The sequence below is a fragment of the Podarcis erhardii genome (genome assembly GCF_964252035.2).
Source record: "Podarcis erhardii genome assembly, chromosome: 6".
In the NCBI taxonomy this organism is placed as follows: Eukaryota; Metazoa; Chordata; class Lepidosauria; order Squamata; family Lacertidae; genus Podarcis; species Podarcis erhardii.
Genome location: NC_138510.1, coordinates 70,859,765 through 70,882,664, shown reverse-complemented (window position 1 = coordinate 70,882,664; position 22,900 = coordinate 70,859,765). Strand labels below are relative to the sequence as shown.

At 43.3% G+C, this 22,900-nt stretch overlaps 2 protein-coding genes across 3 annotated transcripts in view; one reads left to right on the top strand and one right to left on the bottom strand.

Moving 5' to 3' along the window:
• DNAI3 (dynein axonemal intermediate chain 3) overlaps positions 1-2,098 on the bottom strand; it is a 66,122-nt gene extending 64,024 nt beyond the window's left edge. Inside the window, exon 1 of the mRNA XM_081865805.1 lies at positions 2,082-2,098. The gene's annotated coding sequence lies outside the window, so the exon portion shown is untranslated. The remainder of the gene's footprint in view (positions 1-2,081) is intronic.
• Positions 2,099-2,260: 162 nt separating this feature from the next.
• MCOLN2 (mucolipin TRP cation channel 2) lies at positions 2,261-21,173 on the top strand. 2 transcript variants are annotated; one of them, XM_081865953.1, is made up of 14 exons: positions 2,261-2,400; positions 5,212-5,374; positions 10,125-10,298; positions 10,537-10,690; positions 11,646-11,721; positions 11,811-11,907; positions 13,569-13,668; positions 14,220-14,332; positions 15,306-15,455; positions 15,601-15,702; positions 15,921-16,043; positions 16,838-17,044; positions 18,279-18,394; positions 20,845-21,173. In XM_081865953.1, the coding sequence occupies exons 1-14, from the start codon at positions 2,282-2,284 to the stop codon at positions 20,879-20,881; spliced, it is 1,731 nt and encodes a 576-aa protein (XP_081722079.1). In that variant the 5' UTR covers positions 2,261-2,281; the 3' UTR covers positions 20,882-21,173. The 2 variants fall into 2 exon arrangements, with proteins under 2 accessions (XP_081722079.1, XP_081722080.1); XM_081865954.1 differs by lacking the exon at positions 2,261-2,400 and adding an exon at positions 4,670-4,928.
• The last annotated feature ends 1,727 nt before the right edge of the window (positions 21,174-22,900 follow it).

Below are 22,900 nucleotides of genomic sequence, written 5' to 3'. Positions count from 1 at the left end.
AGCTCTTTGACAAAGCATCTCTTCTGTATGCAGAAGGTTCCCCATTTAATTCCTGGCATCTCCAGGTAGAAGGACAGGGAAAGATCCCCTATTCGAAATCCTGGAGAAGCGCTGCCAGTCAGTGTAGGCAATGTTAGGATCATTGTACTCTCATGTAGGACCCTGGCAGAGACACATGCCCGACTGGCATGTTCTCTCCCTCCTGGTCGGTTGGAGCTTCAAAAGCGTTCTCCAACCCAAACATCACAGCGTCTGATAACAAGAAGCATCAGCACACTTAGGGATCCGCAGAGTGTCCGCAGTTTGTGTAACAGAACTCAGTAGCTCAGCATTTTGGCTAATTTACTTTATTTACATATACAGTGGTACCTCGGGTTACATACATTTCACGTTACATACGCTTCAGGTTACAGACTCCACTAACCCAGAAATAGTGCCTCAGGTTAAGAACTTTGCTTCAGGATGAGAACAGAAATCGTGCAGTGGCGGCGAAGCGGCAGCAGAAGGCCCCATTAGCTAAAGTGGTGCTTCAGGTTAAGAACAGTTTCAGGTTAAGAATGGACCTCCGGAACAAATTAAGTACTTAACCCAAGGTACCACTGTAATACACTCAGAGCATTCTGACTTAGCTCCTTCCTCTTTCTCATCAGACAGCAAAGAGAGAAAGAACAAAAGACAATAGTCCCACTTCATGGAACACAGCAACACAAAACATCCTGTCTCCTAACAGACAATAGCAATACAAATTGATCAATTTTTTTTTTTAAAAAAAACCAGATTAACTTAATTAACCATTGCATTCACAAAAATTATTTTTGAGTTCTCCAAAACACACACACACGACTTTAAAAACACCCTGTGATTTCTACAAAGTATGCATAAGAGAGTTGCCTAACAGGCCAATGTTATGCTCTGTTTGGGGCCTTTAGGTCTTTTCAGGGTTTACCAAACTTGGGTCTCCAGCTGTTTTGGGACTACAATTCCTATCATTCCTGACTACTAGTCCTGCTAGCTAGGGATGATGGGAGTTGTAGTCCAAAAACAGTTGAAGACCTACATTTGGGAAACTCTGCTTAGACCTATTTCATTGGTGCAAGGAGCCACAGGTGTAGACAGGATTTATGAAAGGGGCATGACCTCAGTTATACTTTTTTAATTGATTTTCTTAATGTAGCTGCATCTATGGCAGGAGTGGACGGTTTAAGCACGTGGATCTTTTTTTATTTATTTTATCTCTGCAATTTAAAAGTCTTCAAGTCCTGGGCCCAAGGAAGAATGCAAAAGCCTTGTTGTCGGAGACAGAAGATCCATCTACCAGTCAGTCCAACAAGCTCCCACATAGGTTGCAAGACTGTAGTCCTCTCCCTCCCACTACGGCAAACTCCATTAAACCAAATGGGAATTGATTCGAGATGTGCCCTCAGGACATTTTAGACTCTGGCTTCTGAAACGGCCTTATGGGGTGTTAAGTTGTGGGTGAACATATCAGAAGACACAGCGATTCTTCAAACAACTCTTGTTTATTCACAGGCTTGAACTGAACTGAATTGAAGGGTTCAGCCAGCCTCCGATAGAGCTCCACTACAACGCAACTGTAACAACTTTCTGTAACTATCCAATCACTGAACGTCACTTTCAATCCCTTATTTGCATATGGGGACCTGAGTGAAAACTATCTACAGTATTCCCCCTGCTGGCCCAGGGTGAGAACTTCATTACATAACATGGGGGCTCCCTTCCAAACAGTTAAGGTGCATTAGTTGGCAAAATGTGCTAAGAGCGGGGGGGGGGTGTGTGTGTGAATTGATGGGCATTCCCATTCAAAAGGTGTGCATGCGCTGTGCCTCGTGATAATCATGCAGCGTGGGGCTTACCTGACACACACACCATTTTTTATTCCAGTTGGCGCCCCTGCTTGCACCTATGCACGCCTAGGACGGGCCAAGACCCGCTGGGGATCCCTCCTTTCTCCCGACTCGACGGGCCTCCGATCTCCCTCTCACCTGCGCAAAGGCCTCCCGCCCCGTCGAGGGAAGCCCAAGCCGGCGTCTCGCCCACAGCTGACCGCAGCAGCTCCTCACCTTGGGCGGCGGCAGGGCGCCTTTAAATCCGAATGGCGGAGCGTCCCCTCCGGCGCGCACGGAGCGGGTCCTCCGACGCTCCGAGCTCGCCCAAGCGCGCAGGCGGCGCGGGGCTGCGCGGCCGCCGAGGGCGCCCGCAGCTTTCGCTTTTCCTCGCTCCTTCCACGTGACGCCCTCGCCGGCCGGGCTCTTCCTCCGCGATGAGTCCCGCGCGGCTTACTGAGTACGTCTCCGCGGGCAGAGCCGCAGGAGGAGGCGCCCAGCCCCCGTCTCCGTGCAGCGGCATGGCGCTGGGCTACCTGCCCACGGGGGTGACCAGGTGAGCGCAGAGCGGGCGCGGGGAGGTGGGTTCGCGGAAAATACGGTGCTTGAAGCGGAGGGGCAGAAGTTGGCCCCCTTGAACTTGGCGGGGTTACTCCGGAGTAGACGTCGACAGGACTGCGCTGTGATCTGTTCTCGTTTATTATTTTTAAACTGCCCTCCCCACCCTCTCCAAATTGAAATCAAGAGTTCATCAAATTGTGTAGGCAATACTGTTGGTCCATGGGGAGAGGGATTTTTTTTTTTTAATACAGTAGAATTTAGAAGTGCAAGGACAGCTAATAAATAAACCTAATAAAGGTTTGGTGCTAAGGTACCCTTTTTCAAGTTAGCTAATTTTAATATACTATTTCAACTGGAACAGTTCTGCAACTTGTACTTTCATTTATTTCACAATTAATCAAAATCCTCCCGTTTATTAATTTCTAGGGTTTAGAGGGGCCTCCCCCAAATCTATAACAATCCCCAGATGTTGATTTTAGTGTCTTGTTGCTCAAAAGCAGGCAGCCAACGGTGTTTTGGGGCTATTCAGAACAAGTGTGCCAAACGTCACCTGGTGTTTCAATAATAGAATTGTCTTCTTCTTCTTCTTCGGTGATCACTCGTAGCCGAGTAAGATTGTCTTCCATAAACACGGTTTTAACAATGAGTCCATAAGTGACTGTGGAGGCCAATTCTGGATCCAACGTCCCTCCACAGTGTGGACATTGGTTTCCGGGCAGGATCTGATCACGGTGTGGATTTGCCAAGCATGCCTTCCTCCTAGCACGTTTCTCATTGCATCCTGAGTTCAAATGTCTTCAAAGCCCATGACACCTTCGGTAAAGGCTGTTCTCCAACTGGAGCACTCGCAGGCCAGTGTTTCCCAGTTGTCAGTGTTTATACTACATTTTTTTAGATTTGCCTTGCGACAGTCTTTAAACCTCTTTTGTTGACCACCAGCATTATGCTTTCCATGTGTTGGAAGGGACCACAAGGCTAATCTTGTCCAACTTCCTGCAATGCAGAAATCTTTTACTCAATGTGGGGCTCAAACCTGCGACTCTAAGATTAGCAGCCTTTTGCTCTACTGACTGAGTTGGCTGTTGTTTTGGTGGTTGTTTTCCTGTTTTCCTCTTTAAAAAAAAAAGTGACGCAGAGAGTATAGCAAACTTAAGCTACCTGCTTCAGAGATTTTGGCAGCCTTCCTGAAAGCTGGTAAATGAATGGTAACTTACCCGACTAGGCTGATGACATCTGGGTCTGGCCTGATAAGGCAGAAGAAGCAAGAGACCCACAAGGAGGCCTGTAAGATCTTGCTCCCATAGTTAAGACTTGGGCATTTATGTAACGCTTTACTGAAATACGGTAATTGCACCAAGTGATGTTACTCAAATAGGTGTCTTGCAAGTAGGTGAGAGTTGTAACAGGATCGGGACTGGAGTCACGAATGTAACATGTGAATGCTTCTGTTCAAACCTTTCAAATTCTCCATCAGAAGACACAGTACCGTGATGCCACCGCAGATCTTTACTACAAGCCGTGAGTTGGCATCTTGGATAATTTCACATCTTTGAAACCAGTGGGTTTGGATGGATGGGGTTGCCTCTGAAGCTAAGTGACGTGGGCATTACAAGATGAAAACTACACAGGAACCCACAGACTTTTCAAAACGGCTTTGGCTTATTCTGTAGTTGTCCAGCTGGTGTTTTGTGACATACCAAACTCTGCTTGAGACTCCATCCATGCATATCTCCTGCCCAGAGCACCATCCAGACGGTGCTGTTCCTGTGCTCACAGCTCAGTGCTCTGCAACTAGCAGGGCAGAACTGAGTTAAGTACTTATTTAGGACTTTCCGGGAAGGCTGTGTTTGCTCTCACACCAGAGAATACAGTGGGTCTTTCAGTGTGATTATTTTTAGTCGTGAGATAGGTGGCAAGTTCTGGGTTTGTTTGGCTAATGCACAACCACAGAGACCTTTGGCTTCAATAATTCCTTTTATGGCAGTGGGATGTTTTTATAGCTTTGACGTTTGTGCAGCTTTACAGGGCTAGTTATAGCAAAAAGGTTAGAGGAAACGAAATTGTCTCGGCTGCTTTTCTGTTGGTAAGGTGTCAACAACATGCTGCGAGAACCCTTCCTCCCAGTGCCTTAGGAACCAAACTGTACCTTATGTAATTGTATGCAAGGAAATTTTTCACAGCCTGCTTTCTTTCTTTTTCCTTTTTTTTTTTTTTTTGATAAGCCTCAGATTTGGAAGTGAACAATGCACATGATTCTCAGTGGCGAAATAGGGAGAGCAGAATGACATTCCCCTTGTTCTGCTTTTCTTCTGCTCTTCCCCTATTGCACACCCTCAGAAGCATGGAATCTTGCAGGCAAGGGCTGGAAGTTGTCTTGGATTGGGAAATGGGTTGAAGCGTCCCTCCCCTTGTGTATAATACGTAATTTGGACCTTAGCCCATAGCTCAGATTGGTTATACTGAAGTTGCTTTGCAGAAAGAAGTCTGAAAAATCCTAAGAACAATTCAAGTCTTCTTACAAAGGTATCTAGGTTACAGAAGACTTCGGCTTATCTTGGGTTAATCTGATTTACTTTATGTTAATGTTTACTAGCTGCTATTTTTTAAAATGCCAGCAGAGATGTATAAGCAGGCTGACAAGGTGTGATGAAACAAACCTTCCCTTTGGAACCTGGGGCAATGTGCCTTCATTCTCTTTAATGCGAAGGCCTTACTCTTTAATGCTTTTCAACGATGGTATGGAGTATCCATATGCACAATGTTAAGATGTGTTAAATTTAAATCCTCAACCTTTTGTTTGTGGCAGAAGTATGATGACACAGCTGGATATGGATTTTAAAGAAGAACAGTCCCTAAAAGAGGATTTAAAGTTCTACTTCATGAATCCATGTGATAAATATCGAGCTAGACGTCAGATACCATGGAAACTGGGACTTCAGATTTTGAAGATAGTTTTGGTTACTACCCAGGTAACTTTAAAAAATTTACTTGCACGGAATCGGATATTGTTTCTTCATGCCTAATGAATAAGTAAATGAACAGTCCTATCGGTGACTCCAGGTTGCTAATGTTTCTTTTGGATGGTATTCAGCTTAAGATCATGATAATTTGTCTGTTTATGCATGTTTCCCCTTCTTCTTTTAACTTCACTCTGCTGGAACTTTAGCCTTAGTTCCTGATAGTTCCTTGTGCTTTATGCCTGAAAGGTATTCCACATACAGGGATGGGCTTCCACATTTGGGGGACCTCCAGCCTTGTACCTCCCTTATTATTGGAGTAACCTGTGTGTTGGATGCTGGGTAAGAATAAGCTGCTAGATGTTGCGAAGGATTGTCTTGATAGCCTTGCCTTGAAATGTACGGATGGCAAGCAGTGCCATGTGCTTGACAGCATGGGAGTGGCTCAGCACAGAATCAACCCAAGATAGAGCTATGCTAGTTTCTTAGAAGGCTCTGCACACTTTTATAAACATGTGGGGTCAACAGAATTGCAGCTGTTATGTACTGAGTTGCATAGGATCCAAAATGCAGCAGTCTGATTGGTCCTAGAACAATAGGATTCAGAATGCAGCAGTCTGCTTGGTCCTCAAACAATAGGATCTAGAATGCAGCAGTCTGATTGGTCCACAGGAGCCACCCAATCCAGCTCCAGGTGGAAGTGAATCCGCAACCTGATTGGCCTACAGGAGAATCCCAGAATTAGCCATTCACGTGGGGCCCATTGTGTAAATAATGTATATAAAGCAGACATTCTGGGGGAACTTCCATTCCTCCTCACCACTATGAGCTGAATAAAGAGCATGAAATCCACTCTCGACTCCGAGTATATTTCAATTGGGGAGTTAAGAACAGAATTGGAGTACTGCTGCTGCACTCATGCCCTGTTTTCAGCAGCCATGGAGAATGTCTCGAAAACGCCAGTGAGGAATTTGCAAAAAGCCCTTCTTCTTCTTCTTTTCTTCTTCTTCTCCTTCTTCTCCTTCTCCTTCTCCTCCTCCTCCTCCTCCTCCTCCTCCATTAGGGAAGCAGAGCTCATGTATCCTACAAATACCCCTTTCTCCCCTTGTAGCTTCTCATTGTCTTTCTCTGTGCACCCCCCCCCCACTTGAGTGTATTTATTGTCCTGGCACTTTCTCAGGGACATCAGTGTGAGCCAGTGTGGTGTAGTGGTTAAGAGCAGTGGACTCGTAATCTGGGGAACCGGGTTCGAGTCTCCGCTCCTCCCCATGCAGCTGCTGGGTGACCTTGGGCCAGTCACGCTTATCTCAAGTCTCTCAGCCCCACTCACCCCACAGAGTGTTTGTTGTGGGGGAGGAAGGGAAAGGAGAATGTTAGCCGCTTTGAGACTCCTTAAAGGGAGTGAAAGGCGGGATATCAAATCCAAACTCTTCTTCTTCTTCATCAAACTTTTACAAAAGGCAAGAGGGTTCAGAAGTTTGTGCAACGTATTTATGTGAATATACAAGTGCCGAGTTTTGAAGTTAAAGGGTCATAGGAGCAGTTTGTCTAAGAACATGCTGACTTTTAATCTCGGAACAGTTTTGAGGGAAGCGTTCTGTATAGTGCTGACGTATCACTACAGTAATAAAATATTTCCTTTTTGCCTTCATGCTGGATTGCAGTATGCTGCCATGTAAGTATGAAGGATGAAGTTTATACCATACTTTGTTTTTCCACCTGGGGTCACTTTCTTGCAGCCTTGGTAGCTTTGTATTGCAAAAAGTGTTTTTTAATCTCTTGTGGTCAAGTGAATTGATTGCCCTGTTTTAGCATGTGCTGCTTTGAATTATAAACCTAGAGCTATAAAATGAATGCACATTCAGGCCACCTCTTAGACTAAAAAATAAATAAAAAATATTCTGCCTACCTGTCAGTTCTTGACTGGGCAGGAAAGATGTAAAATCCATGCACCACGGAGGTATTGTGTTTCTGAATGCTAGTTAAAGGAGGAGAGAGTGCTCATGTGTGCAAGTCCTTCTTTCCAGTTTCTCACAGGCTGTCACTGTGCAAACAGGATACAGGATTAGATGGGCCATTGGCGTGATCCTGCAGGCTCTTAAGTTCTCAAATGCATAGTGATAATTTAAAAGTAATGCTAATTTTAGGAAAACAACTATAACAAGTTTGTTTCTTGTTGGATGTTCTGGTTTTTATTGCTTGCTACTGTCAGAAAGGGACAGTAGGAATTGCCAATCAGAAGGTTGGCGGTTTGAATCCCTGCTACGGGGTGAGCTCCCGTTGCTCAGTCCCTGCTCCTGCCAACCTAGCAGTTCGAAGGCACGTCAAAGTGCAAGTAGATAAATAGGTACCGCTCCGGCAGGAAGGTAAACGGTGTTTCCGTGCACTGCTCTGGTTCGCCATGCTTGGTCCTGCTGGCCACATGAACCGGAAGCTGTACGCCGGCTCCCTCGGCCAATAAAGCGAGATGAGCGCCGCAACCCCAAAGTTGGTCACGACTGGACCTAATGGTCAAGGGTCCCTTTACCTTTACCTTACTGTCAGAAGATTGGTGGGGATTTGAAGATGGAAGAGAGGGGAAGAGAGAAAGAGATTATTAGAAGCTGCTGTACAAACCTGAGTTAATTTAGCTTGTGTTGGCCACTGCGAAGAGCAGAAGTAGAACCAATTCAACTCCCCAGCTGCTTTGCCCCGTGGTAGAGATGGATTCTCCCAAGGTCTACACAGATATTTTAAGATCGCTGGGAGTATTCATCGGATTCTTAAGCCTACATGACTACATTCAGAATTATTGAAGACTTAGTTATGGGAAAGCCTCTCTAGATTCACAAAACTTCCTCCCTGCTACTCTGAAGATGTTCACTTCTCGCTGGTCATGAAACATCAAAGAGATGTCAACCAAGCATCTTTTTACCCTTACGAAAACTTTAAAAGGCCAGCAACTTTAAATGCCTAAAGTGGTTTAAAAAACCACTTATTTCATTTAATACGCGACACTGTGTGTACTCTTATGTTCCTTCAGATCATTTGTAGATGATTCGGGGGGGGGGGAAGGGGAGCCATAGCTCATGGTTTATGTTCATTAGAATCCAAGTACTGTATTTTTCGCTCCATAAGATGCATTTTTTTCCTCCTAAAAAGTAAGGGGAAATGTCTGTGTGTCTTATGGAGCGAATGTGTGGTCCCTGGAGCTGAATTGCCCAGGGGCAAAAAGCAGATCATGCCTCTTTTTTTTTTTTTAGAAAGAGGGAACGGGGTGTTGAAACAAAACCGCTGAGCAGCTGATTGGCAAGTGATAAGGAAGGATAAGGGACTCTAGAGATAAAGGAGGCTGCCTGGGAGGGGGGAGGTAAAAGCACATAGATCCTCAGGATTTTTGCACTGGGTCACCCCAAATTCACCATCAGATCACATAGCATGCCCATGGCTACAGCCTGCATCAAAAAATCACGCATCCACTGTTTCGTGGGGCTGCAATGGCACAGATCCACATGGATTCTCAGGATTTTTGCATTGGGCTACCCCAAACTCACTGTCAAATCACATATCATGTCTGTGGCCACAGCATGAACCACAAAAATCATACATCCACTGTTTCGTTCAGATTCCCCCCCCCCCTTGTTTTCCTCCTCTAAAAACTATGTGCGTCTTATGGTCAGGTGCGTCTTATGGAGCGAAAAATATGGTACATTCCCCTGCTTTTCCAGTTTAAAAGTTCTTTGACAGTCATGCTAGGCATGGCCTCTACCTGGAACTTTGTGGAGTGCTAATTGGATTTGTGTGGATGAGGGGAGAAAGGGAAGCATTTACAGTAGCTAACAGTAAAGACTTTACAGTAAGGTAAATACAGTTCTTCATAAATCGGTGCCCAATCTCTAATGGAAAGTCTTGACATTTTCCACGCCATAGCAAATAATATAGCAACTTAAGATGAGACGCAACAATTTTTTTTACAATACAGTGGTGCCTCGCAAGACGAAATTAATCCATTCCGCGAGTCTCTTCGTCTTGCGGTTTTTTCGTCTTGCGAAGCACGGTGCTTAGCGGCTATTAGCGGCTTAGCGGCTATTAACGGTTTAGCGGCTTAGCGGCTTTAAGAAAAAGGAAACAAACTCGCAAGAACTCGCAAGACATTTCGTCTTGCGAAGCAAGCCCATAGGGAAATTCGTCTTGTGGAACGACTCAAAAAACGGAAAACTCTTTCGTCTTGCGAGGCATTCGTCTTGTGAGGCATTCGTCTTGCGAGGTACCACTGTATATGATAATGGGGATTGAGGTCAAGAAATGAATGACCTGATCATATCATTCCCTCTGCATTTCCAGTCATCAGATTGATCATGGTCAAATTCCTAAGCAATGTCCCACAATCCAAGCTTGCTAAACTATAGTTTCTCTCAGTGGTAGAACCATAGTTTAGCTGTAAAACCATTGCATGTTTTCCCTTTCACATGTTTACTTTGTGTTCTGATCATGTCAGGGTTCTTAAGTGGGGGATCCTTGTTTTTACAAAGTCTGCTTACTCCCCAGGATCTTAAATCTGGAGCAAATTAGTTTAATATCCTGGCTAGCAAATGCAGGACTGAATTGTTGATGTTGGTACATGAAATGAAGCAGCAACTTTCAGGCCTGATGTTTGCTCCCATATTACTGAATCATGTTTTAGTGAGCCAGGGTGTGTTACATCTGAAAAGGCCCATCATTGGATGCATTGTGTTGTGCATGACAGGATCTACCTCTTCTCTCTTTTTTCATTTATGTAAAGCTCGTCCTTTTTGGTCTGAGTAACCAGTTGGTGGTTTCTTTCAAAGAGGAGAACACTATGGCTTTCAAGCACCTGTTTCTGAGAAACTACTCTGGCTTTGATGAGGATGACTACAGCTGCAGTGTGTACACACAGCAAGATGCTTACGATAGCATACATTTTGTGGTCGATCAGGTAAGCTTCCGTTTTATGGCATCCACACACAGAGTTTAATATCATAGTTCACATTGCTTTAGATGGTCCAGTTTCTGGGTTGTAGCAACAACCACTTTCAAACCCATATTCACCAGCGACTCGTTCCAGATGTGAACAGGTACTCTTAGCATATCACTTGAAAATACGGTTTTGCCATTACTGGTTTGCATCCTTTCTGAATAAGTGTTTTTGTTTTGTGTGTTTGCTTCTCAACTAGTACCGGCAACTGAAGAATATATCCCTGGGTACACTTGGTTATGAGCAAGATGAAGATGACTTGCGAGGTTTAAAGATTTGTAAAGAAGAGTATAAGAAAGGCACAGTACTTTCCTCCAATGATACACTGCACATAGACAGCACGGTTGAAGAAGGTATGGTGCTAATTTTTTTTTTCCTCTGGGAGAAAATCGGTCTAACTTTGTTGACGAAGGAGGAATTGAATCCCATTATATCACCTGTTTTTATACAGGTTTTGTACTCTTTTTGTACAGTTTAGCTGCCAGTGTTTTTAAAAACAACAGGTGTATGAAGGTGTAGAATCTTCAAGGCTTCCCATTGCACCAGGCAACTCATTTTATACTTTGAGGCTGTTTACAAGTGCTTTTATCATGTTGTTACTTCTTGCGAATGCTCCTATCTGTAAAAAAATATGCAGCTGTGGCGTCTCTCTGCCACAAGTCTTCCATTCCTTGATGTGATTACAGCACACAACAATTTAGCAACCTGTAGAGAAGTTCCGGGTATTCCTGTGAATTTGCTCTTGCTACCTTGTAGATTTCTTTCTTTGGGGTTTATATTTGAACACATGCACTAAAAGTTGCACCTGTGTCTTGATGGAGGTACCAGTATAAAATCAAAAGCTACAGTATACTTCTGTGAGCCCGTGCATATGACCGTTCTGCCCCCAATTTCATATTAAAATTCCTTACCATTGTGGCAATCTAATACAGATGAACAAATTCTTGGAGCAGTTTCACTGTCTGCATGGATTCGCTTTATATAGAGACAGAGCCTATTGTTCCTCATAGCTAATTTGGTGGGAATTAGACATGCATAGGCTTTGGGCTGCATGGATAGAGAAGTAGCGTGCTATTTACATGCAGAAGATGACAGACTGTTTTTGAGATTTGCCATTGCATGGCATTGCAAAGTGGGGTCAAACCCTGGGGTCAAAAAGGTTGCTGTTTTGCTGCATAATCCTCCATAGTCTTAATAGTCCTAAAATGAATTATTCCCAAGTAGATGTCTCTAGGATCACAGTTCTAGGTTCCTTGTGGTACAATTAGAAATGCATTTATGTCTTTTGGTTTTTCCTTTCACTTCCAGAATGCATTGTTGTGAAACCACACGACGAAACGGGCCACTTTAAGAATTCGTCTTTTTTCAACTTTGAGTTTTATAGGTAAAGTGCGGTTTGGGGACACCAGTTTTATTTGTGTTTCTAAAGAAGTGGGGAGAACCTAACATAATACAGTATCTTCTTGCACCCAGGCTGATACAGGTGATAATTTCATTCAAACTGAAAGGCATTGATCTACAAACCATCCATTCTCGTGAACTGCCTGACTGCTATGAGTTTGAAAATACTGTAAGTGCTGTTCTTGTTATTATACACATAGACAATGTGATCCTGTCTCTTAAATTACTTACAATGGGCTTCAGTTCCTTTTCAGTTCAATAGGCTCCCCGCCCCCACCTTGAAAAGTACATAGAGCTGAAGGAGGAAGTTGGTAGAGTGGCAGAGTTCTACACTTCCTCTTTAGCTCCAAGTTTGGATCAGCAAAGAGTGGCCAAGAGGACAGGAGCATAGCTGTTAACTTTTCCCTTTTTTTAAAGGGAATTTCCCTTATTCCGAATAGGATTCCTTGCAAGAAAAGGGAAAAGTTGACAGCTATGGACAGGAGGTAAAGGGGAGCAATATGGGACACTGAAAAAGGAGATGGGTGGGTGGGAATTTTAATTCCAGAAGAATCAGGGTGGGGCAAGGGAAAGAAAGAACATGCGCGCACTGGATCCAATGAAACATTTGTAACATAAAGTGCATAATTCCCCGCCCCCCCTTCCCTCAACCACTGTCAAATCACAGGTTGCAATTGTTTCCATTGACAGAACAGTAAAAATCACTGATATTTACACCAACCTTGTGATATAATATTGGATGAGAACACTTCTGCCCATTTCTCGTTGTAAATATTGTCCAATTCAGTTTTAGTCCTCGTTCCAAATGCGTATTTGCCATAATTGGGCAGAGAGTGTCTTAAAGGTTCTGTCTGTATTTTTCTATTACACCTGTTAAGAAAATGAACAACTTTTAGCTTTGTGCCAGCATCCTCAGTGTTTTCAAAAGGGACCCTATTAGACATGTACAAAAAATATATATTATTATTTTATTTTGTAATGCCACTTCAAAAAAATAGCACATGTGGTGTTTTCCAGCGCTGCCAAAGTATGTGTGTGTGTGTAATGTGTATGTATGTATGAATGAATGAATGACATGGATCGTTACAGATCACCATACTATTTACAAGGGTTGCCATCAAATTTATAGATCATGTGTCCACAGATGTGTTCTGTGCCTTGTTGTTACCCTCATGGATCCTCAATTTTTTCTTTTTACATAGTATATGTGCCTTCCAGCAATGCTTATGTGCCATTGGCAAGCATTGGATGTGGGATTTTTTTTTTTACTGCACAGTCTTTAAATCGGATGGTGGTTCTTTGGAGACACCATGTGAAATCATGTTTGTTTAAAAAGATCCCAGTTCAATTCTTACTTATATCCAGACCCCTTAGGAAAGCTATGTGTGTGTGTGTGTATGTTACATGTATGCTCTGGCTTGTTTGGTGGAAGGGGAGGGGTCTAACCTAGCATCCAATTTATAGATCCTAATTTTCAGGGTATTGATGCCTGGTTCTGTCTTCTGGCCACAGTAGGTCTGGGACAACATGATTGTCAGGCCTTTGGAAGGTGCGTGTCTGTCTGTGTGTTTGCACACAAAGTATATTGATTTTAAAATTTTCAGATGTGTAAAAGTTGATATGTGTGAGCAGGGCCTTTATTTCCAGAAGCTCCGTTCCAACACATCTCAGGTGGGCACCATTGCCCTTCTAAGAGAACAAGGGAGAAGTTCATGGTGAGCTCCGGCACCTCTTTTTCTGGGAAAAATAAGCACTGTGTGTGAGTAATGCACACCGATGCTGTATTGCTTCAAGCAAGTAAACTAAAAACAACAACATTTATCTCAACAGATTACTTTTAACAATAAAGCCCACAGTGGTAAAATGAAAATATTTTTTGATACGGATGCTGATATTGAAGAATGTAAAGACTGGAACATAACTGGCTCTAGTAAGTATCTGTGTGTGAGAGAACTATATCCATGTTTGAAGATGAGCACAAAGAAGCCTGGGATTTTCGTGTGTGTTTCGCTGATGAGTTGGCATAGGGGCTGGTGGCACTGTGGCAATTTGCAGAACTAACTTTCTTGCAAGCAGCAATTTTTACACAGGGACAGGCTTGTTCAGCGACATTGTGCTGCAGCTAGCAAAGGTGATCCTGCTAGCCATTAAACCTGATCCCATGTCTGCATTTTTACTTTGCTATAATAATGTTAAAATTTTAGCTCAAGTGGGACACTACTTGGATTGTTTTGCAAGCCCTCTTCATAAGACTGAATTCTATTCACTCTTGTTGGAGGGCTGCTTTTTGGAAGAGGTGGTCCACCTACAGATGTGCAATAACTTTTTCCTGTTCATTCTTTTGCTTCTTTTGCTTCTCAGCCCTCTATTTCATTTAAGACTTACTGAAAGAAAGGGGAATGTAATTTAGACTTTCTCTCTAAATTACTTGAGCACCCCTATGCTGATTAAATTTTGCATTTTTTTAATCTCCTCTAATAGTTCAGAAAAACACACAGTATCTTTTGGTTTTTGATGGGGCTGTCATTGTCATCTGCATCGCTTCCCTTATCCTCTGCACACGATCCATCATTCTTGCTCTGAAGCTGCAAAAAGTAAGCATACCTTTGTCTTTGTAGTAGATGTGTGCTTGGCTTAAAAAAACAAACAAAAAACTATCCTAAAACAGGAAGGATGGGCTGAACCTATAAGAAATAAAGTAAGAACAATTTGTCTGGCATTATCTGCCTTGTAGCTTAGTCAGGAGTTCTCTATGGTGGCTGTACTATTGGCAATTTTGGATTTGTCTCTCAAGCAACATGGAGGATAAGGCTGTCATCCACTGTCAGAGGCACCATACCTTTGAATACTAGTTGATTAGAACAGAATTGGTGTTATGTACTGAGTTGAATAGGATCCAAAATGCAGCAGTCTGATTGGTCCTCGAACAATAGGATTCAGAATGCAGCAGTCTGATTGGTCCTCGAACAATAGGATCCAGAATGCAGCAGTCTGATTGGTTCACAGGAGCCACCCAATCCAGCTCCAGGTGGAAGTGAATCCGCAACCTGATTGGCCTACAGGAGAATCCTCCGGAATTAGCCAATCATGTGGAGCCTATTGTGTAAATAATTTATATAAAGCAGACATTCTGGGGGAACTTCCATTCCTCCTCATCACTATGAGCTGAATAAAGAGCGTGAAATCCACTCTCAACTCCGAGTATATTTCAATTGGGGAGTTTAGAACAGAATTGGAGTACTGCTGCTGCACTCATGCCCTGCTTCTGGGCTTAAGGAATCTGGTTGGCCACTGTAAGAACAGTATGCTAGACTAGACAACAAGACCGGTAAGGGGCCATGCGCTGTGTAAAGGAATTATTGCCCACACATTTATGGCAAATATAAAATTTAATTATCTTTCGCAATCTTCTGGTGGCCATCCATAGTCGTGAAACAAAACCACTCTACAATTTAGTGCAATACCTGTTATAGTCACTTGGTGGACTCTAGTAACGTGAAGTAAATAGGTTTTCTGCTCTGAAAGAGTGGGAGCTTTCTAATTGTTCTTCTCAACGCTTAAAAACAGAGATTTGTGAATTTCTTCCTGGAGCGATATAATCGCCACGTGTGCAATGCAGACCGCCTGGAGTTCTTAAACGGGTGGTACGTCCTGGTGATTATCAGTGATGTGATGACTATCATAGGCTCCATCATGAAAATGGAAATAAAAGCCAAGGTGAGCCTTAAAAAACAAACAAAAAACCAGTCGTAAATATTTTGGCCTGTTCTGGAGCAGCGGCTGTGGGAATCCTAAATTGCTAAGCCATGCTTTTTGGTGGAATCAACTGTGCAAAATCTTGTTTTCCTTTGTTTTCTTCCAGAATCTTACAAGCTATGATGTCTGCAGTATTTTGCTTGGCACGTCTACTTTATTCGTTTGGGTTGGAGTCATTCGGTACTTAGGCTACTTCCAGACCTATAATGTAAGCACTAGAGTAAAAAAAAAATCAGTAGTGGCGTTTTCCTTCCTTTTAATGCGTGGTGAGAACACAACCTTACTTCAGACAAGCAGGTCTGGGTCTGGTCAACGTCTGGATGGGAGACTCCCTGGGAACAACATGTTTACAACCGTGGGTACAATGATGGATTAGATTCCACCTTTCTTCCAAGAAAAGAAAGTAACACTCTCCTCCTTTCATAGGTGCTCATTTTAACAATGCAAGCATCATTGCCCAAAGTGCTAAGGTTCTGTTGCTGTGCTGGGATGATATACCTCGGATATACTTTTTGTGGCTGGATCGTTTTAGGACCATACCATGACAAGGTATGTGGGTGTCTCAGTTTGTGTAACTGGGATAATGTAAAAAGTACATGTAAGCAAACACGGTGCTCTCCAGGTTTGGCTGAAGCACAGTTCTCAAAGCCCGCCAAAAAAAATTAAGCTGTGCATACTCTGCATTCAAGATACTTATTTGTATATGCATGCTTCACTCTGCATTCTGAATGAAGCGCATATGTCTTGGAGTCCAAATAACTCGCAACACTTGGTTTTGTAAAGCAAAACTCTTTACTGGAAAAGAAAATCGAAGGAAATAACGTTTTGCTCAGGAGGGAACTGAAAACTAGTAGGGCTTTTTGTCCATGGCTCACCCTCGGGTTTCTCACAAGAGGGCAGTCTTGTATCACAGTTGCCCATTGACTGTGAACATGATCTCTTCACTGAAAGAAGACCGGGCTTGGTAGTTAGGTCAGAAGTTCAAGCGTTTTCATCCTCTTCTTTGGTCCAAAATACCTTCAAACAGCAGTTTAAATTTGATCTTGCTGAAATCGCTGACAGAAAAGGTGCATTGTTCTTTATAAAACTTTGCACGTGCATTATGCAGAGTCCCGGCACTATTTTCTAACTCAGTAGGCAGTTTCTGAACAAAGAATTTTATTTTATATTTCACACCGTTTATATGATAGCATTTGGCTTTTTAGTTCAGACTTAAGAGGTTTGAATGATATTTAGGCCTGTGCAGTTCAATTTATAGCGGATTTTAAAAAAGATTTTATAAAGCGAGCCATTGATTCTTTCAAGTGCAGTTGTCTCTAATGCCAGTTTTTCCTGCTTTCTAGTTTGAAGATCTGAACACGGTAGCCGAGTGTCTGTTTTCTTTGGTCAATGGCGATGACATGTTCGCGACATTTGCTCAAATCCAGCAGAAGAGTACTTTAGTGTGGCTCTTCAGCCGACTCTACTTGTTTTCCTTCATTAGCCTCTTCATATACATGATTCTCAGCCTTTTCATTGCCCTTATTACGGATGCATATGATACAATAAAGGTAAATTTATTGAGTTTGTGTTTATCAAGAGAGATGAGCTATTGTTCAAGATCTAACAAGTTTCCAGATGGTGAGCTGGACTTCAATAACATTTACTAACTTTTGTTGTTGCTCCTTAAAAGTATGTAACCGTGTAGACTGGGTGGGCAGAGTTTGTTAAAAGGGGCATGAAAATTGGCTTCCTCTCAATTTCACTCGCTTGCCCTGGCATGCACCATATGTGACGGTGATGGAACTTTCCAATCTCTGTCTGTAGTAAGTTGCAAAACTATGGCTTCTCTATTTTTGGGAATGGTAACGTTCCATTTTATTAAGCTATTTGGCAGCTATTTCTCCACATAGAATATGAAACTTCAGCTCTTCCAACTTTTGCTGTAATAATAAGGCAGGGATAATAACAATAACAATAACAATTTATTATTTATACCCCGCCCATCTGGGCGGCTTCCAACAGAACACCAGAATGCAATAACCTATTAAACATTAAAAGCTTCCCTAAACAGGGCTGCCTTCAGATGTCTTCTAAAAGGCTGGTAGTTGTTTTTCTCTTTGACATCTGGTGGGAGGGCATTCCACAGGGCAGGAGGCAGGTAAAGGGCAGTCCCAGGCCCATGTAGAGTTTATCTGAGGTCTTGTTGGAATAAAGTAATAAAAGCCATAAAAAAAGTGGTCGGTCCCTGACGGGAGCCCCCTGGCGAGCTTACCCCTCCGTGGCCCAGGGCAAGCGTACTCGGTTGCCGCCCCACCTCTGCATGGGCCAGGGCAGTCCTGTTTCGGCTGCACAGCCTCAAAAGACACTGAAAGCCAGAAGATAGCACTGTCTTCCCTGCCCTGATTGTTTTGAACAGTAGTATTGAAAACCCTGTACTAAAGTAGCCTGGCAGAGTGTGTCTTGGAAAGGGTATAGGGAGCAGGAACAGCAAATTGTGTGATTATTTTGTCAAGCCCATGCATAAGTACATTAGTAGTTTTGTACTGATGTTGCAGGTTGAGCTTGTTCCATCTAGAATAAGAGGATGCAAAGGGGAGAGCATTTTTATCTCCCTCCCTACAGTGTGCACTATAAAAAGAAAAAAAATTGATCGCAACCCTACAACTTGGTTTAGCCTTGCAAGCTTCTGCTGTAACTTCACCCATTCCTCTCCACCTGTGATATACAGGGTCGGGAGAGCAGTATGAAACGTAGAGTGGCTTCCTAAACAGATTGTTCCCCCCACCCCAACTCCTGTTTCAGAAATACCAACTGATCGGTTTCCCAGACACAGACCTACAAGAATTCCTAAAAGAATGTAACAGTGAAGAATACAGCATAGAGCCACGAACGTTCAGGAGTTTCTGCTGCTGCAAGAGGTCAGTGTGTTGTTTCTTCAGATTCCTTTAAATTCTGTATACAGTGGTGCCCCGCAAGACGAATGCCTCGCAAGACGAAAAACGCGCTAGACGAAAGGGTTTTCCATTTTTCGAGGCGCTTCGCAAGACGAATTTCTCTATGGGCTTGCTTCGCAAGACGAAAACGTCTTGCGAGTCTTGCGATTTTTTTCGCCCCCCCCTTTTCTAAGCTGCTAAGCCGCTAATAGCCGCTTAGCCGCTTTGCCGCTAATAGCGCTAAGCCGCTAATAGGGTTGCTTCGCAAGACGAAAAAAACGCAAGACGAAGAGACTCGCGGAATGGATTCTTTTCGTCTTGCGAGGCACCATATTTTTCGCTCTATAAGACGCACTTTTTTCCTCCTAAAAAGTAAGGGGAAATGTGTGTGCATCTTATGGAGCGAGTGCAGGCTGTGCAGCTATCGCTGAAGCCAGAACAGCAAGAGGGAGAGCTGCACAGCAATCCCTCTTGCTGTTCTGACTTCAGCGATAGCTGCGCAAAGCCTCTTCAGCGAAGCGGGAGCATTCCTCCTCCCGCTTTGCTGAAGAGGCTTTGCACTGCTCTGCTGAACCCAGCACAGCAAGAGGGATAGCTGCACAGCGCCTCTTGTTGTGATGCCTTAGCCTGATCCTCCCTCCTCCTTCCTCTTCAACAACATTTGATTCATAATATTTTTTTTCTCGTTTTCCTTGTACATCCTCCACAATGGGTTACTGGCCTTTGTTTTGAACCCTGTTGGTTTTTTTAAAACTTTTTTTGTATTGTTTTATCTCACTGTTACAAACTGTTTTGATAGGTTTGGCTGGTATAGCGGTAGATAAATATTTATAATAAGTAATAAAATAAAACTATTTGGAAGCGGCTTCTTCTAGCAATGGAGGGGAAGAAAGGGATCACGTGCAAATCTCTCCTCTTGTGGATCAACTGTGCTAAGGACAGGGCTGCCCACCAGGAAGCCAACAGGGATCATATGGTTGTGAGGTGTATTGTCCAGAATGCCTCTTAGTGATTGCATAGGAAAAAAAGGATCAAACCTAAAACCCTGAAATTTAAGACTGCTGTGGCATCTAATATTGCTCTAGCACTGGGGCTCCAGCAGCAACTAGGACCAAGCAGCAGAAGGGCTAAATGGAAGTAAGTGCAGGATTTCACATATGGAACTAACCAGTTTTTTCTTCTTCTAAAGTCTTTTAGTCTTGAGTGTTAATATTTACAAACCCACCTCTGTCAAGCAAGACTTCCAAGCTGCAGCTGAAGAATGCCACATTTTAAATAGCTCCTTCAATATCCCTAAAGACATAGTTGTCTTTTTTTTACAAAAATGAAAGGAAATGCTTATCAATATTGAAGCAATATTCACCCATTTTGGATAACTTTTTAAATAGCCCCATATGGACACATCCTGTATTTATTGTCCAAGGACAACTTGAAGTTAAGGGCAGAGCGCACCGGACTTGTTTTCCTGCCCCACTTCTATCCTTGCATATCTCTCTCGAGCATAGCAGTCGTTTGCTGACACTGAACATGTATGCGCTAGCCTTGAACTAAAATAGAGGACGCACAAATGCCCCCTGGAGATGCATGTTGTCCAGTATTCAGTCTTTGCTGGATGTTTCTCTTTACACCAAGGTGTTGTGCCAGTCTTTGGCTCCTCATAGTAGGTGCATAGCAGGGAAGGTGAAATATACTCGGAGTTCTGTAGTAATTTCATGCTCTTTGCTGCAGCTTGTAAAACAGTGATTGAATTGCCCCCCAAACCTCAGGCTTTTATATACATTATTTACACAATGAGTCCCGTCTGATTGGCTGATTCTGCTTCCCTCCTGGAGCCTGATTGGTCTTTTCCTGCAGGCCAATCAGTTGTTGCATTTTACGATCCTACCAGCCTAATAGGCTGCTTAACTTCCTCCTGGAAGCTGATTGGTCTTTTCCTGCAAGCCAATCAGTTGTTGCATTCTAGAATCCTACTTGCCTATTGTTCTAGGATCCAAGCTTAGTACATAACAGAAGGGCTGTGGTTCAGCAGGAGACGATCTGCCTTGTATGCAGGTTGAGTTGCTGGCATCTCCAAATATTGTTGGGAGGTGACCTAGTCTGGGGCTGCTGCTACTTGATGCAGACTACTCCATGCTAGATAGACCGATGGCCTGACTGGCAACTTTCCGATGTTCCACCTGCGATTCCTGCTGAACATCTGGAATGTGTTGTGAGACCCTCTTGCCTCTTTTCATGAACTCTGGATGTAGGGAACACCCAAAGAGAGCTTTAAATATATGAAAGGGGACTGATGATAGCAGAGCCTGGGACTCATCATTGCCAGGATAACTGAGGAGGTTGGAAGCGCAGAAAATAGCTGCAGCTACAGATTCTAGCGCTTTATCCTGCCTTTTCATTCTTATCCATCTGAAACGGTGAACTTCTTCTTTCTGCAGACGGAAGAGCGATGACAACTTGATACTTATTAACTGAAGATGGGTGGTGCTGGCATAAATTTTTGCACACGCGGAGGTAACTGCTGGGAAAAGCGGAGCCTCCTGAACTGCAGTAGAACCACCGCCATGTGGTTCTTTTCCCCCTCTATGAACCAACGACTACAACTTTATAAAGAGAAGTGGTGGAGTCGTCCTGCAGTCCACAGTTGGAAAGCTCAAAAACTGTACATCTTGAGCTAGCATTTCATCAACAGCTGATGACCATTTCTTGCTTCATTTGTAAATAGCTCATCTTGCAAGTCGTGGTCAATGAACTTCAGAGAATCGGTTATCATTTGGTCACTTCTTGATTTGCAACCTGCTTTCTAGGTATTTTTTTTTATTAAAATATTTAAATGAAACTCACCTCCTAAAAGAACACAGAATATTGCGGTTCTTGGTGACAGTACCATTTTTAAGGTTTCTTTTTTTGGAATTACAAATGTAGGTTTTGCCTTTAAACCTATGCAAAACTTGTACCACAATGCCTTCTCTTCTTTCTGGATTTTGTTTCATGAAATTGATCTAAAAAGCTGTTTGGTCATTTGAGGTTCACTCCGCCAGGTGTGCATTTCCCCCCCCCCTTTAAAACAAAGAAAGAATCAATCATTGTGTGTGTCATCCCTATTGTCCCCTTGCATCTAAATGAGGCTGCAATTCTTTACGTTGGCCAGGAGATGAAACTTGCCTGCAAATCCTTTACAAATCCATGGCAATGGGAGGCCTGTTCGCTCTTCATTGGCTTCCGAAGCAGAAAGGAGGCTACACCCTGAAACCATCAACGGATGATAGAGCCCCACCAGGACCCTCTCAGCCAGGAAGGCCTAGGGGGCTTTGCCTCCTATCAAGATCTACCCTGCCTTCCTTCACCTCTCACTGTCTTCTTGTAACCACTGTCCACCAGGTATAAAGCAGTAGTGCAGGTGAGGACAATGCGGGATTGAGAAGGAGGGTGGAACTTTGGGTGAGCCACTTTAACTTTAAGGCAATTATAAACCCTCAAAGCTGATATTAGAGCCCCAAGTCTTTCCTGGCATCTGCAGTATAAACAATGGCAAGTCAAGGCAGGTTGTGTGACTCCTAGCAGTAAATTCAAAAGAGGGGGAACCAACAGCACAGGCTACAGCCTGCACCCTAAGAAGGAAGGGAGGCAAGCAAACCAGCCAAATTGGGGTCCTGTTCTTTGTTATCCGTTTGGTGGCAGAGGGTGATTTTTTATTTTCTTTTCCTTAGGCTGCCCCCATTAAATAGCCCTTTGAATTAGGTAGAGTGGAATGACAGTTCAGACTGAGGTTTCATACCAGATTTTTCCAAAACATCCAGTGCTTTTGCTAAAAGTTTTAAAAGGCAATGAGCTTAAAAAGCTGTTTCGAGAAAATTAGTTTAGAAAACCCTGAATGCAAGGACCTTTCCATTACATAAAACCTTTTATTGAAGTGCAAACGACACATGTATTGATGATAATTCTCACGCGCTAATATCTGAGAGTCAGACTTGCATAGCAGGCGGGACTGCCTTTGTGGAAAGATCAGGACCTGCTGATCTTAGCCTAGCTTAGCCTATGCTTAGCCAGATGCTTGCAAGAGGTGTGATAGCCCTTGGTATCTTTTGGAGCAAAATAGCTTTTCTGTTTTGTTTGTTACATGGGTGGGTGTTTGTTCTAAGTTGGCTATATATCACACAATGAACTCTTGTAGATTTTATTATGTTCAAGCTCAGTTCAACTCCCAATAATGACAGTGGATAGAGCGACTGAAAATGGATTTATTGTAAAGTCTAGGAAACCCAGCCAAGAGAGATCCTATTGCCCAGTACATAAGGAAAGAACCTAGCATGATTTGCCTTCAGGAAATTTGCCGTGTTAACTGTTGGCAATGTTCATTGAAACAAAAACAATTAGGACTTCACTTTTCTGCATCTGGCACTTAAAAGTCTCATGGGATAGCAATCATATTATACTCTAATTTCCCCTTTTAAGTGCCATATAGTTACTGGCACCCCTCCAGGTACCTGTCAC